At 50.8% G+C, this 15,239-nt stretch overlaps 4 protein-coding genes across 4 annotated transcripts; 1 reads left to right on the top strand and 3 right to left on the bottom strand.

The window, feature by feature from the left end:
- Nucleotides 1-1,781: 1,781 nt before the first annotated feature.
- Nucleotides 1,782-2,935, top strand: PFICI_13117 (uncharacterized protein; the record flags this gene model as incomplete). The annotated part of the gene is made up of 3 exons (XM_007841698.1): nucleotides 1,782-2,001; nucleotides 2,073-2,817; nucleotides 2,875-2,935. 3 exons carry the CDS (start codon nucleotides 1,782-1,784, stop codon nucleotides 2,933-2,935), a joined length of 1,026 nt encoding a protein of 341 aa, XP_007839889.1.
- Nucleotides 2,936-3,451: 516 nt separating this feature from the next.
- PFICI_13116 (uncharacterized protein) lies at nucleotides 3,452-5,005 on the bottom strand (the record flags this gene model as incomplete). Its single annotated transcript, XM_007841697.1, has 1 exon — nucleotides 3,452-5,005. The coding sequence occupies one exon, from the start codon at nucleotides 5,003-5,005 to the stop codon at nucleotides 3,452-3,454; it is 1,554 nt and encodes a 517-aa protein (XP_007839888.1).
- A 723-nt stretch (nucleotides 5,006-5,728) lies between these two features.
- PFICI_13115 (Pheromone-processing carboxypeptidase KEX1) lies at nucleotides 5,729-7,736 on the bottom strand (the record flags this gene model as incomplete). Its single annotated transcript, XM_007841696.1, has 3 exons — nucleotides 5,729-7,069; nucleotides 7,128-7,488; nucleotides 7,579-7,736. The coding sequence occupies 3 exons, from the start codon at nucleotides 7,734-7,736 to the stop codon at nucleotides 5,729-5,731; spliced, it is 1,860 nt and encodes a 619-aa protein (XP_007839887.1).
- Nucleotides 7,737-10,036: 2,300 nt separating this feature from the next.
- PFICI_13114 (uncharacterized protein) lies at nucleotides 10,037-10,546 on the bottom strand (the record flags this gene model as incomplete). The annotated part of the gene is made up of 1 exon (XM_007841695.1): nucleotides 10,037-10,546. The coding sequence occupies one exon, from the start codon at nucleotides 10,544-10,546 to the stop codon at nucleotides 10,037-10,039; it is 510 nt and encodes a 169-aa protein (XP_007839886.1).
- Nucleotides 10,547-15,239: the final 4,693 nt, after the last annotated feature.

Raw genomic sequence — 15,239 nt, 5'->3', positions numbered from 1 at the left:
GTAAACAGACAACAAGGCCGCCAAATCCTCGAGGACAAATCAATAGCCCCCGCGCGCATACTCAGAGCGAGGGGGCCTGTTCGGAAAGCAAAGGCTATGGACCGGACCGAGTGGTGTTCACCCGATATGGCTGGGCATGCATCCTCCGTTTCTCAGTGGTCAGATTGAGGTTAAGATATCCTTGCAATCTGCATATGCAGTGCTACTTGTTGGTCGTTGCCTTCCTGCTTGGCTTTGCATATGCCAACAGTCATATGGAAGAGGACACGGCCATGCCCTGGCTGCTACTGTGACGGGAGTGGGCCGGCTCAAGCACAGTAAACCGTATCAGTCACCGGGGACCAGCAGCCGGGGCTTGGAAGGTTCATTTGAGCCTACCCACAATGTCTAGAGGTATGGAGATGGCAAACAAGATCCATAATGTAGGTCATGGCAAGTGGAACGGCAAGTCCAATAAGGTCTATCTATTTGACCGTTGTTGACCCAGCAGTATGGTTCAACTATGGGATCCTGGACAAGACCACCAATCAGAAAGAGCGACGCAAATTGGCGCGGTTATTGTCTCTCTGTGGTTGGACGAACGGACCCAACCGTTTACTGTATTGCGCAGCTCAATAAACGCGATCTATCCTCAAAAGACGTGCACAGATTCAGATTTTGACTGCAGGGGAGCTGGCTCATCAAGGCTGCAATCTGGATAGAATATCCATGATGGCATTGAAGGCACAAACATTTTCCCCCCATTGTCTTTGTATTCGAAACCTACCTTTTTGATTTTTGACGTGAGCGAGGAAATTGGTACCAAGTATAGGTAAGAAGATATATCCAATATCAAGGCAAATGAGGTTGTTCACAACCAAGGTATCCGCTGTAGTGGCTTCGCTGGCGATCCGGTGGTACGATTTGCGGGTACATCTCGAGTCTAGGGTACGCAATCACGGCCAACAGACACTTGCCTAACCCTACACTGCCTATTCCATCCTTTACCCAACTACCGGAGCCTGCCTGTCTGCCAGAATGAATCGCGATAGCGAGTATTTGTGGGTTTTCTTACCAGAAAGACATGTATGCAGTGAGCGCACCGCGCTTAATCCTGTGGCCTGGAAGCTCTGATTACAGGCGCAGTTGGTACTATGGTCCACAGTACATACCTCTTGTGCAGTTGTTCCAACACGGGCCATGTTCTTGGGGGTGTGATCCTGAACCCTGCCTCTGCAGATTATCGTCAAGTATGTCTGCGAAATCGTGTCCGTTCCAAGAGATTCAAATATGCATGGTGCTGCATGTCCAAAATGAGCGTCGGGGCTCCCTGATCTGGTATCCCTTTGAAAACTCTGTCCTCCAAGGGTGACGGATCTAGCACGGCGGAATGGTTGGACCAGCACATAGGAAATGACCCATATATCTATAGAGAATTGTTTGTTCTCAGAATGAAACTGCTCTCTGACTAAGACAAATATTGCCGAATCATGGTCATATTGGAAAGGAGTATACATAACCTCTTGTCAATTGTGCTATAGTGGGAGGTAAGAAGCTGCTAGCCAATCCCGTTACTGGTGCATGACGTCAAGGGGCCCTAGGCGTCCGCGTCGCGTCCATTCTTGCCAGTTTGTAGACGGACCACCCAGCAATTTCCGTAACCAGCATCATTTTACAGTAATTACAACAACAAAATACTACGGTGATGATAGTTTGCCTAGGCCGAAATGAGTAATGTGCTGCATTAGACATCCAACTACCAACATCACTGGAGCCGCTGTCGCTGAAATGCAATGACAACCATGCCCTTGAAGCGTGTCCTGCCAAGTTGCCGGGCTCGCATCTGTCTGAACCATGGTCGAATTATCTACCGCAGATCCAGGCCAAGCAGTCATGGCATAACATTCGACTGTGGGCGTGGAGCCAGCAGATTCTATTCAGATGCGGCAGACAGTGATCCCAGACTCAAGGCACTGGGTCGACGTATAGAGGATGATTATGCTACGATAAGAGAGAGCTACGGTACAAACTCGCCCCCTACCCTACCCTCTCCCAAGACCAGAAACACCTAGGCTGACCAAACATTGGAACAGCAACGCCCAAACTGCCCATTGTGCTCGCGCACGGGCTGCTGGGATTTGCCGAACTCAAGGTGGCTGGCAATCTGCTGCCGCCGGTCCATTACTGGTGGGGGATTGCCGATGCGCTCCGGGCCAACGGCGTCGAGGTCATCACAGCGGCGGTACCCCCGTCGGGCAGCATCGAGCAACGTGCCGCCAAGCTCGGGGAGCACATTGCCCGCGTCGCCGGGGGCCGGAGCGTCAACATTGTCGCGCATTCCATGGGCGGCCTCGACTCTCGCTACATGATTTCGCATCTGCAGCCCAAGAACGTCGACGTCCGCTCACTGGTCACGGTCGCTACACCGCACCACGGCAGCGCTTTTGCCGACTTTGTCTTTGATGAAATTGGCGACGAGAGGCTGCCGCAACTGTATGGATTTGCGCGCAAGCTGGGCGTCGAGACGGGTGCCTTTGCGCAGCTGACGCAGAAATACATGACTGAAGACTTTAACCCCAAGACACCCGATGACCCATCGGTACGATATTTCTCCTACGGTGCCATGATGGACCAACCCCCTCTGCTCAGCCCATTTAGAACCACATGGCAGGTCATGCAGAACGCAGAAGGACCAAACGATGGGCTTGTCAGCGTGCAATCCAGCCAATGGGGCGACTACAAAGGCACACTTGTCGGTGTGAGCCATCTAGACTTGATCAACTGGACCAACAGATTAAGATGGACGATGAAGAAAATCTGGTTTGGAAAGAATCCAACGTAAGTCCGGAGTAATCATCTACTACCGCCCATATAATACTAACAATTCCATCGTAGATTCAACGCAGTCGCGTTTTACCTAGACATTGCGGATATGCTTGCAAAAGAAGACCTGTGAAGCATATATACTGCTACTTGCATACGAAAATTCCTAAAGGCCAAAGTCGGGCCTCCTACCAGGTTTGAACATAACAGTCAATGTTGATATCATATCTCTAGAGACAGAAATGGTCAGAGCACGGCCTTGAAATGTGAAGATGAGAAGGCATAGACAGGTCAGATCACCTGAAGTATTGTGGTTCGAGAGAAACCACTACAGCATCCTAATATGGAAGGATAAAATGCATAGACTGTCTTCAGAAAGTCATTAGACGATACAAAGACTTGCCATAAAAGATAAAATGGTTTCATTTTAGAAAGCGTAAATTTCAAGACTCTGTTGCCATTACGTAGCGACCAATTTCCACTTGGCAAAACAGCATTTCAAGCCACAACCTGACTGCTGAGCATTATTAGAAAGGATTTATTCATTCCCCTAACCCCAAACGCCTCGAAATTCAGTTTCTCCTTTGCATGTATTAGGAGCCTTTCAACTCAAATATACAATCTAGTCTGCCAATACACTTTTTCAAAATTAATGCCCATTGACACCATTTACCTTTTCCGCCCTCTTTCTGTCCTTTACAACAGCAATATCATGATCGTCGTCGGCGTCCTGCCAGAGCAACATATCCAGCAGCTCCACGGCCTCGCGGTTCTGGCCCGCCACGTCAAAGTCATTGGTGAAGCTGCTCATGTCGGCGAAAAAGGCCCTCATGCGCTCGGGGCTGGCGTGCATGCGGCCGTCGTCCTCGACGTAGGCGTAGACGCGGCCAAACTGGCGCGCCAGGTCCACGACGTGCTGGCTCCGCTGCCGCCGCACCACGTCGTAGGCGCGCAGCGCGGTGCAGATGGCGGCCGGGGCGTCCCAACTGTCCTGCTGCGCCGAGGACGAACGCGATGTCTCGTTGGCATTCGCCGAGGAAGTTCGTTGTTGTTGTTGTTGTTGTAACCGTTGATTATGCTGGTGCTGCAGTTCTTGGAGCCGCGCAAACAGGGCGACCAAGACGGCCGCGTCCTCGAGGGCCTGCGCGGCCCCGTTGCCAGCAAACGGCAAAGAGGCGTGCGCGGCGTCGCCAATCATGGCCACCGGGCCCCGGGCGTAAAATGGGGCGTGGTCGTGGTCGGCCGGCTTCCACGAGGCGCTCGTGTCGCGCGCCACCATGCGGATTATCTTTTGGGCCTCCTCGGTGTAGTCGTCATAGTTTTCCGGATCGAGTTTCTTCTGCTCGGCGCCGGCGCCGGCCTCTCTGTCGCCGGCCGTGGCCTCGGACGATGGCGCCGCGACCAGATCCGGATTCGATGCGCCGCGGACTGCCACGCCGGCGCTCAGCCTTGTCCCCTTGTTCAGAGGGATGATGTTGACGTGGCCTCGGGGTCCCAGGAGGATCGGCACGCCCATTCCGCACCACTTTTCGTCAATGCAACGCCTTGCCTCGTCCATTGAGACCATGGTTCGGTAAACCACCCAATTGTCATGGTTCTTTGGAGCCGTGGCCGGATGGTCCGCGCCAAGCAAATGGCTCCGTGTGAGACTGTGTACGCCATCGGCACCAATGAGCACGTCGGCCTCGGCCTTGGTTCCATCAGTAAAGGTAATCTCAACCATATCCCGCTGACCATGCCCCTCTTCGCCCGCCACCTGCTTCTCTGCAATAGCAGCCAGCTTCTTGCCAAAGACGACGGTCTCCTGGGGCAGCAGGCTCCAGAAACCATCCAAGAGATCCGACCTGGCAATGCTCATGCGGCCCTTTGCCCGCCCGAGCTCGGCCACGCGGGTCCCCTTGCTCTCGCCGTGGGCCAGGATGACCTCGGTCGCCATCTCCGTGTCCTGGTCGGCGGCCATGACGTGCGCCTTGTCAAAGTAGGCGCCGCGGAGCTCCGGGCCGATGAGGGTCATGGCCTTGATAGCATTGAGGTGCAGGGCCAGCCCGGCGCCCACGTCCCGGTACTGCGGCACCGACTCATAGACCCGGACCTCGACGTGCGGTTGCTTCACCAGCCCGACCGCCAGCGCGAGGCCGGCGATGCCGCCCCCGGCAATTGCTACATTGATCTTGTCCTTTACTAGCGGCGCAATATCTCCCATTCTTCCGAGTCGGTAATTGCAAGTTCTAATCAATTGCGGAGGAAACAATGGTCAATAAGGTCAACACTGCTCAGCCTATGAGAGATGCCGCGAGATGTGTAGACGGCTGAAACATCAACCTTGTTCTACAATGGGAGACGGATACCAATGTGTCTAGGTCCTAAATGTTCAGCCTTTCAGCTTGCCATTTCAGCTATTCCTCGCCGTAGCGAGGTTTCAAGTGCACCTTCGGACCCCCGTGGTGCAAATCGGCAGCTTGTATCACCGCGGGCATCTTCGGCACCGAGCCCGGCGATGCATAATAGATGTGTGTGTGTTCACGTCGTGTTTTAAGATCTCACCCGCATGAGGCTTGTTTGGCTTGCTTTGGCTTGCTGCATTGTGCCGTGGTATCCGCGCTAGGGAGGCAAAACAGAGTTTCAAGATGCCGAGCCGAGGATGTGGCCATACATAGAGGTGCTCTGAGATCAGTGAATTAGTGACGCGTATATAGACTTTTGGTCGTGGCATGTTCTTGAGTGATTGGCCCTGAGACAACTTGGTTGCATGACACTCAGTCTTACACGCACTGCAAGCCATCAGAGAAGCTCTTACGAGATGATTGCATCAAATGTTGTGAGAATGATCATGTGTATTCAAATTTCTTCCGATAGAAAACCGTAATCTTGGTAGCTAATAGATTCACCAAACGCCAGAGGCTATGCATACAAGGGAGGAATGAGTCTAAGTCCTGGAGGAGCCAGCCTTTGGTTTTTCGGTCGACTGCTCGTCGTCGCTGTCGTCTCCAATGCTGTAGGGCTCCTTATTCAGACCAGTTGGTGTAGCGACATGGAGATCATCTAATTCGCTCTCGTCAAAGTCTCCAGCCTCCACATCACGATTTGTCCTCTTGTTGCGGAAACCTTCAAGACCAGAATCACCACGTACTCGTTCGGCAACAGCCGATAGTCCCTGGTAGCCTCGATTCTTCCTGCGACTCCTCCAGATGAAGAATCCCCAGACTGAGGCGCCAATTGCAACGATAGCTAGAACTAGCTCTCCTGACTTTTGGTAAGCAGCCCACTTTGCATCAGCAAGGTCTTGTTCCTGTGCGTCGGACGAAGTGTTGTTGGTTGCGCCACCCACGGTTGTATCTGGAAGCTTCTCGCCGTCCAAAATACTCTCAGCAGGTGTGCCACCGATACCACTGATGTCGACTCCGAGGAATCGATCAAGCATGTCGCGAGTTCGGCGGGGATAATCAAAGGGAACCATATGAGATGAGTTGTAAAACAAGACATATGTCAGGTTGCGGGCAGCTTGCCAAAAACCGGCAGCCTCGCCCTCGTATGTCCAATCTTGACGTGGTGCCCAGTTGCCAGGGGAAACCTCGAATCCCTTGCCGCCGTTCCATTCCATATTGCTAATCAAAGCCTCAGTTCCCAGATGGTTGCAGATGAGATCCTCGGCGCCAGAGAAGAGGAGAACATCAATCTCTTTAAGGAGGTCGGGGATCAGCTTGACAGATGGTACCGAGTTCTGGGCAGAAAAAGCGGCACCGACAGCGCCGTTACATTCAGTCCACCCGGTGCTCTTGCCCGGATTGACATGCAGAGCTGACAAAACCTCTTGCTTTCTCAAGTAGGGAGTGACGGAAGTCAAGTCCGGGGGCCAGTTCATGCCGCAGCTCGGGTAGGTGTCTGTGAGTCGGACATCGTACATGTTGACACATTCTGTATTGTCGCCCTTTTTCTTTGCTGTAAGACGCAGGATCTCTTGTAGTACCTGCTCGCACACACCGGTGTCGACGTGGTTGATGCCGCCGTTGGTAATGGCTTTTTCGCATTTACTGTAAGCGGCTTCCAGCTTCTGGGCAATATCTGAGCCCTTCTTGACAATGTCCTTCTCGTAGGCAAACTTGAGGTAGGCATCATACTGCTCGGGCGGAGAGATCCACCCATTACCGATCAGAAGACCTTGCAAGTTCCACTGGTGCTTGGTTGCAGGCAGCTTGTTGCGCGCCAAGATAGCTTTGGCAATGTAAGGGATATGCTGTCCAGCATATGACTCTCCCGCAATATAAAGCTGCGGTGAGTACGTGTTAGTACAGTGATTTGGAAATATGGAGTGGCAGAGAACCTACATCGTCATGTTCAAAGTGCGGAAAGAGGGCGAACCACTTTTCAAGGAAAGTGACAAATTGGTTTGCCATATCGTCGAGCTCGGAAACATAAGCATTGGTGTTGACATAACTGAAACCGGTACCAACGGGGTTATCGACAAAGAGGAGATTGGCGAATTCATGCCAGGAGCCGTTGTTGTACTCGAGGTGGTCCCTGTCTTTCAGTCGATATGGTCCAATTTCCATCATGGCGCCGTCCTCGGAACTGCAACCTGGGCCACCATTAAGCCAGATGACGGTTCGTTGCCGATCGGCAATGTGTTGATTCTGGAAATGCCAGAAGAAAAGATGGCCATTGTGTTCCGGAGTGACCTCGACGTGTCTGTGAATGGTTGGTGACTGGTCAGTACGGGGATTCGCAAATGGTAATCAAGTCTGAAACGCGAATGCGGAGGACGGGATCTCTACTTACCCAGCATGCATCTTAACCAGCGGACCAGCCGGGGCACCAGGAAGCGAGTGGACAAAGTAGTCGGCGGCGGTCTTGTCGGCGAGGACTGTGGAAGTCCATGATGCCAAAGTCAGCAGTCCGCAAGCAACGAGGCGGACTGGACTCCAAGAGGGAGCCATGGCTGGCTGGCAGGCTGCCGCGTTGGCAGTAGAAAGGGGAAGTCGATGGACAGCAAGAACAGCAAGGACGAAATTGCCCGACGTAGAGCTGGCAGATGGGATGCCCAGTCTAGATGACTGAGTGACTGAGGAATCGCAATGAGAGATGCGATCAAGAGAAAGGAGACGACAAAGATGCACCTTTGAATAAGGCACCAGAGTTGGTCGGTAATCAACCCGTAGTGTACTTCGTACGTACAAAGAAAAGAGCTGAGGTTGCAACAAGATCGTCAATGGTGAAGTGGCCTCTCGAATCTCAAAGCGGGAGGTCCACAAGCCAAGCCCGCAACGGCTAGAAGGAACCCACTAGCGAGGGAATTCCAGTACATGATTGGCCCACTGAATCCTGATACTGGGGCTCTGTGGTGGATCGGAACTTTCGGGGGCTTCGTAGTACAGGCAGGTCTGTATGTCAGCCATAATAGATAATGTAGCAATCCTCCCTAGGGGCCTGGGACCAGAGTTCTCCCCCGTTTTGACGCGCGTGCGGATTTCTTATGCTGATTGACGCCAAACCGTCCAATTCCTACTGCTATAACTTGTAAAACACTGCTTCTGACAAAGGTCACGAGTATATATTCCAGGCATGGGCGATTTTGATTCATCAATGCTTGTATGCAATGAACAAACTTTTCAATGCAGCCTAGGCAGCCACGTGGGTCGTTCTCAATATACCTTGATGATGATGGAGGGTTACAAGCAGAACTGGATATGGAATTGCATCCTACGGCTGCAGGATTCTGCAAGTGGACGCGGATGGGTAATCCAATGTTCTTGTTGCCACATATATATATATATATATATAAACTACATACATACGTTATTACTCTGTACACTAGATCGCCCCGCCCTGGATCGGAAAAGCAGGTCCCTCTCTGTCTCTCTCAATACCACATGCGATCCCCACGCAAGCAGCGACAATCAAACGCCAGCCTTCCATTGGGTTGGTCCATCGTGAAACAGTTACGCAAGCTCCAGCCTTTCGTGATTATTGACTATTGTAAATTCTTTGCCAACGTTGCCCGAGTCAGGAAAACTGTTTGTCCGCGTCGATGGCTTTGGCAGCACATTGTCTCATTCCGGGTTCTTCAATACCTGACCAGCATTGCCCAGACGATGCTTTTTCGCTCAGTCGCTTCTTAAAGCTTCGAACATGGTTTTGACAACTGGCCTTATGCTTCGTAAATGTGATGCGCGTCTTGAAATTCTGGCTAATGTCATGTCGCGTCCTGTCATGATAACCTTGCATCCGTCACGCAAATAGTCCGGTTATACAGAAACTTTGCACAGCCACCAAATGTCTTAATGATTGTGCGGTGGCATTTATCCGTTGCTACGAGTATTGTAGTAATCGTAAACAGAACAAACACCATGATGCTGTTGCGATAAAACTTTTTCAGTATTATGGGTATCTATCAAAATTAATTCTATCATGTATGAAATCTTGCACAGAGTTCCATCTTCTATCAACTTCATCCCGGCATCAGTGGAATAAGCGTGCCTAGCAGAATTGAGGCCTCCAAGTGCCAATAGCCCAAAACCATGGATCTTGTTGGACTAGCAAGACACAAAAGGAGTGCCCTCTCAAAACACCTTTCGCCATCACGCAATGCAATCATTCTGGATTGATGCATTGATTGTCCGAGACCTTCGGAAAGTGGCGATGCTGAATGAATTTCTGGCAAATCTGAAAGATGCTCATATGAATCCTCTTCTCCAGAGACCCCGTCTTGCCCTCATCTTCTTCGTCTGAAAAATCGCAATCGTTGGCCGGTGCAGAAAACCTCCGAATTTATCCTTCGAGATCCTTGAGCTTTCGTTTCTCTTCCTTGGATGGAATCCACAGAGGTCCGAATGTTCCCAAGTTGCGGCTCCAGTCAAGAGCCCATGCTGAAGATAGTGATCCGCAGATGTGCTCGAATATGCCGGCGTTGCTAATGATAGAAATAACCCGCTTTCGCTAGTTGGGATGTTTTCCAGTCCACGTATTAGTTCCAACAGCCACGTATCCAACATGGCCCTTAATCCCAGTCGTAAACCTTGAGTCTTTCCTGGCGATGGCTTCTATCTCTGATGTAATATCAGCAATGGATAGGTAGCCGAAAGCCGTAGCTCGATCATCATGTCGTTGATCCTGAAAGGACCCGCCTGCGGGAGATCCAGATGCTCGTCGAGGTTGAGACTCTCTCTTCCCCAGTGACCCCAAATCATCATGTAGCACAATGGGTGCTGATTCATAAGTGCTTGCTTTAAAGAAATTCTTAATCAGGGTAAGGCGCACTTGATACGCAGTCGATGGTCGCGTCAATGATGCCAGTTCCCTCATCTGAGCTGATCAAACTGGCGGCGGACAAGGCACCGAGCACACTATCAATCCACATCCAGCGAGTGTATTCTGGATTCTCGTTGCTGATCGAGATCCCTTTGACGAGTTCATGGAGTGTGGTGTCGTTGGGTGAGCGTACAGGTAGTGTAGCGACATGGAGTTGGCGGAGAAAGTGTGGTCGTAACCGAGGGTTGCCAAACCCCGGCACCACCTTTAAGCCGTATTGTCCACGGCGTCCGTCCAGTCGGTAGACGGTGTTGGTATTCTTGCTGTCATTGGTGACGATACAAAAGTCGATCATACGCGAGCTCTCCGAGTCCCGTGGAAATCCCTTGGAGACGAGTATATAGAGTGTTTGAGTATATCCGGATTCACCAGTCTCTGCAGGTGCAACGGCGCGTGTGTCAGATCTTGAAGCAATTGAAGTCTTTGAAGTGACGGCCATGGTGTCCATCTGGTGACCAATGCGAGAGATGGAGTACTGGGCGTGAGTGTGACTAGACAAGCACCCGATCGACATGTTTCTCGAGGGAGGGCAATGCTCGACCGCCCCGGCTGACCCTCTGTTGGTTGATTTGTATGCGTGAGTGTCTGTGTCTGCCTGCCTGCCTGCCTGCCTGGCTGTCTGTTCGTTCCTGGCCAATCAATTTCTAAATGTAGAAAGGTTGAAAGAGGTGAGGAGAAGATTGGCCCTGTGTGTACCTGGTCGGGAAAGATGAACTAGGAACAGACACGAGGGAGCGTGTAAGTTTTGTTCTTGGGTCTCTCTTCCAGAATATGTCACGGAACGAGTGGATGTAATGAGAAGAATTAAGGGTGGGCTTTGTATGGTAGGCCGGTGGTCCAGAGGGCGGCGCGCAATGCAACTAGTAGCATCGATCGATCACCTCGGGCGCCGTTGCCCAAGCCAAGTCAAGTCACACCCGCCAACCAGTGAACGCATTAAACCCCGAAGACCGCTGGCGTTACTGCTACTAAACAAGTACTGGGCTGGCCTAAAGTGGATTGATGTTAATGATGATGATGATGATGATGACGGCAGGCCTTTGGTCTTGTCACTCTGTTGTGTTTTGTCTCCGTTGACTTCTAACTTACACATGTGTACTTCATACAACTCTTTTTTTTTTCCCCCTCCCCGGGTTGTTCCTCGTCTTGGTGATCTACTTCAGTCTTCCTGTCAAAGTCAGGCATCTTGTCATGTCTGGGCTATAGACACCTAACCTAGTATACAGGGTTTCGGTATCGATCTCCCGTTGTCTACCTCCTATTCTGGGACCATAATCAAAGATTCACTTTCTTCAAACCGATTTAAGCAAGACAGACGCAGATCTGTAACGAGACCGAAAGGCCTGGGACAATTTCTACACACTAGAAATGACTAGACGATTGGAGTCTTCCAGGCTTTCGTCCGGCAGCCAAGTCAGTCAAGCAATCAAACCCAAGACAGACCAGATAGACCAAACCGCCAGACCCAGACCCAAGAACAGACCAAGACGGCACTCACGGAAATGCAGGAAATGGGGGGTCTACCTTGCACACTAGTTCGCCCGTGGGTGGAGGAGGACGACATGCATGCACGCACAATCCCCAGCACAAGAAAAGATGAGTGGGCTGGTTATGGCCCGGCCTAGACCGTCTACTGGTAGTGTAGATCGCCCACGCGATTCGATGAACGGGGCGCACAACGGGTAACTCAAGCGCTATGGAGACACACAACATCCACTGCCTAAGAAAAAACTAAAAACTTATTTTCCCATAGCGTCCAGGGACACGAAACGGGTCCATCGTTTCTCTCGCCTTGTTGTGGTGCCTGCTGACGCCAAGAAGGCCTCGATTCTCTTGCCCAAATGTGCGTTGAAAAGGGCAGGGGGAGAAAAACAGAAAAAGAAAGCAAGAAAAAGGGCACCAAATCTCCCCCATCCCCCCCAAAGTCATGGCCATGCTGCCAGATCGGCTTCTGGTCCCGACGCAATACCGGCGCGACATAGGGATAAAATAAAGGCTGCGGGTACGTTACATTGTTTCTTTTCTAATTCGTATATAATATTCTAGTAGCAAAATAACAAAATAACTGGGCTTCGGTTTGATATTGAAAGGTTGGCCTGTCTAATTCAAATTAAACAAGTCGACGAAACGAGACGAAACGAAACGAAGTTATCAATGCTGGCTGCTATGTTTTGCTGCTGCCCCATTTCCAACAACTATGTGGAAAACTACCTGTCAAGAGAGAAAAAAAAAAGAGTGACAAGACAGGATGACGAACAGCCCCTCCCTCCGACCCGTCCTATTTCACTCTCTACCACACACACTCTCTCTCACACCACACAGTATATCCTACATATCTTGTCCATGCAACTCGCTGCGGAGGGCAATGCACCCCGGCCACACGCTGGGAATCATCCCTCACTCTCTCACATACATGTCTGCAAGAACAGATCCGTGATAACTCCGGTACAACATCTGACCTACATCACCTTACGTACATCTCCAGAGGCAAGCAAGTCGCGTTCAATGGCGCGCTTCCTTCTTCTCTCCCAAGGTACCCGTTCTATTCATGGACCAAGCCGGTTTTCTCACCACAACTAGAGGTACATTAGGTACCTGGGCACCATGCCCAAAACCTACATTTGCAAGCAACTATTTACTCAGTAGGTAAGAATACGTGGGGCCGGGCAGGATTTGACTTTTTTTTTTTCTCGAGTTTATAGTGTAGAATATTCCGGAAGTCGCTTCGCCAAATGACCATGGAATACTACTTACCTCAGAGTACAGGATACAGCGGACTCGGCAGTCGAATCAATTTATTTCCAATGTGGCAAAGGTATTTCGCTAAATCGCCCAGGTGCTCTGCCGTGCATTCCATGTTGTAACCGTACACACAAAGTAATGGTTACTAGGGCCCGGAGCTTGATTCCGCCTGGCTTTCGGGCTTTCGAGGTTCGCGGCCCTTTGGTGGTACGATGAGCAATACGCCTTCTTTATGTGTCCGCCCTAATAACAAAGCGAGAAAGGCCAGGCACCGACGCCTAGCTTCCCATTGCTCGCAACATACAGATGGAAATAATGAGAAGGAAACAAGAGAGACACGTGAGAGAAAAAATGGGGGCTTCGCTCTCTCTTGTCACTCTTGTTCTCTCGTCTCGGTGGCTCAATCTGGTTGAAACTGCACGCGTCGTTTCCCTGTTATGGCCTTCGGTCGATTAAGCTTCTGGTTCGTGGATGGGCCCGCCCTCGAACATCGTCCATCCTTACAAGTCCAACGACGACGCCTATCATCTATAATGCCGTGCATTACTTTTAATCACAAGAGGAAAATCCTTCGCGGCTGCCATGAAACTGTCATGTGGAAAAGTGCATAGATACTGTAATAAGAATACTGTACATTAGTCCCTACCACAGTGGTTCGCTTGCATAGTACATTTCGACGCGTCTTTTCAGCCAGCCTTCCTAGACTTGTGGCTTTCCGAGTGCCTCGGCCGAAATTCTGGTAGAGAACAAGTGGCCTTGGCAGCATTTAGAACCCACCATACTACCAATCTGAATATATCTCACATGTCTAGCACACAATTATCGTTGCCGACCGTGCTTGAAGAGTCGACGAGAGCGTGTGTCGTTTCGACTGAATGACTGCAAGGTGATATTCTACGCCGACATTTTTCTTTATATGATTCTCAACTAGTACACCAATCATAATAACGCCATGTATGGGATGCAGGTAGCAAATACAGTTGCTTGGGCGAGATTCTACACAAAGTGCTTGGCCGGCATACCGTATCGTACGATGCAAAGCGGAATAAGGAAAAGGCCTATATCGGCGGCAATCAACCACCCTACATGCGCCCGTCCCACGTGATCATTGGAGATGCCGCCCTGGTCTCGTTCCGGAAACCGAAAATGGCCCCTTTTGCCTTCCATCTAACCGTTCCAACCGACAGCTTGCATTGCAGGGTGGCACACATACACACACAACATCAAACCAAGTGTGCTCATGAAGCAGTTGTGCCTCATGAGCCGAGTGTACTGCTAGGTAAGTCACAAGCCAGACGCTGTATCAGACGTTGACCGGGAAGTCCGGCTCAGCCCCCAAACGTGAATCTTTTGTTGGTACTCACTCAGGCCATGCTCGACAGAGGGTGTGCCTCGACTAGCAAATCAGAATTTATGAGACATAAGGACTCGTTCTGTGAGCATGAGACCATGGAGCAGCGTATCATTCGGAAGCTTTCCTTCTTTCCCCGGGCCAAGCGGCAAGCTGTTTAACACGATTCAATGATGATTGGTTGTTGCAAAGGCTGCTTGCTCATATCAGGTTGGATTTCTCAGTTGCTAGAATCAATGGACGTCTCCAACAGAACGTATCAATGTTGCCTATGCAGTAGCAATAATTGTGCTTTTACCATGTGAAAGCTACCTCCGTTCTCTTATTATGTCTAGAGTGCTGATCATTAGGCCAGTGGCGCCTATAAATTGTCGCTTCGCCAATCATGAGAATGGAATGATCCAAACGAAAATATCAATTTGTTGATCTTCGTCACAACACCTGAAGAGAAACACCGTCGCTGTGCCTTTTCGCGAAACTCGCTCCCTGTCGAACTAGCTTCAGAATCCAGCAGTGCCGGAACCGTCATCCCTCGATATCCGGCACTCATCCTCCCTCTGCAGAATATATGTACTGAATATTAATTATGAAAAAGTATGTGATGTCGTCAAGAATTAGTGGAAATGTTGTAATGGCTTCGTATCGTGTCGTGTGGGGACAAAGTCATTGTCGGTCAAGACTGTGACTTGGGAAGGAGACTGAGCCAGAGCCAGGCTGACCCGGCTGCAGAGGGCGACGCGAGACCTGTCGTGCTTTTTCGGCTGGCCTGACGGAAATGGATTTGCATATGACTTGTCTGCTCAGCTGAGGATACCGGATTGCGGATTCCGTGCACCCCTGCCGATCCCTCAGCTCTAGCTTCATCTTCCAAATAGATTTCGAATGTGTATCGGGATCTAGGGGAGTTGGTTGGCAACTCCAAGTCGGCTAATGAAAGGCCAATTTCGATATCATGAGGACTGACGATCAATCAAACCATATAGTGTTGAGCTATCAGAAATCCTCTTCCAGTTTCTGCAGCGCCGCCTACGTGTTTTCA

Source organism: Pestalotiopsis fici (genome assembly GCF_000516985.1).
Source record: "Pestalotiopsis fici W106-1 unplaced genomic scaffold PFICI_Scf_11, whole genome shotgun sequence".
NCBI lineage: Eukaryota > Fungi > Ascomycota > Sordariomycetes > Amphisphaeriales > Sporocadaceae > Pestalotiopsis > Pestalotiopsis fici.
This window is presented reverse-complemented; position numbering and strand designations above follow the sequence as displayed.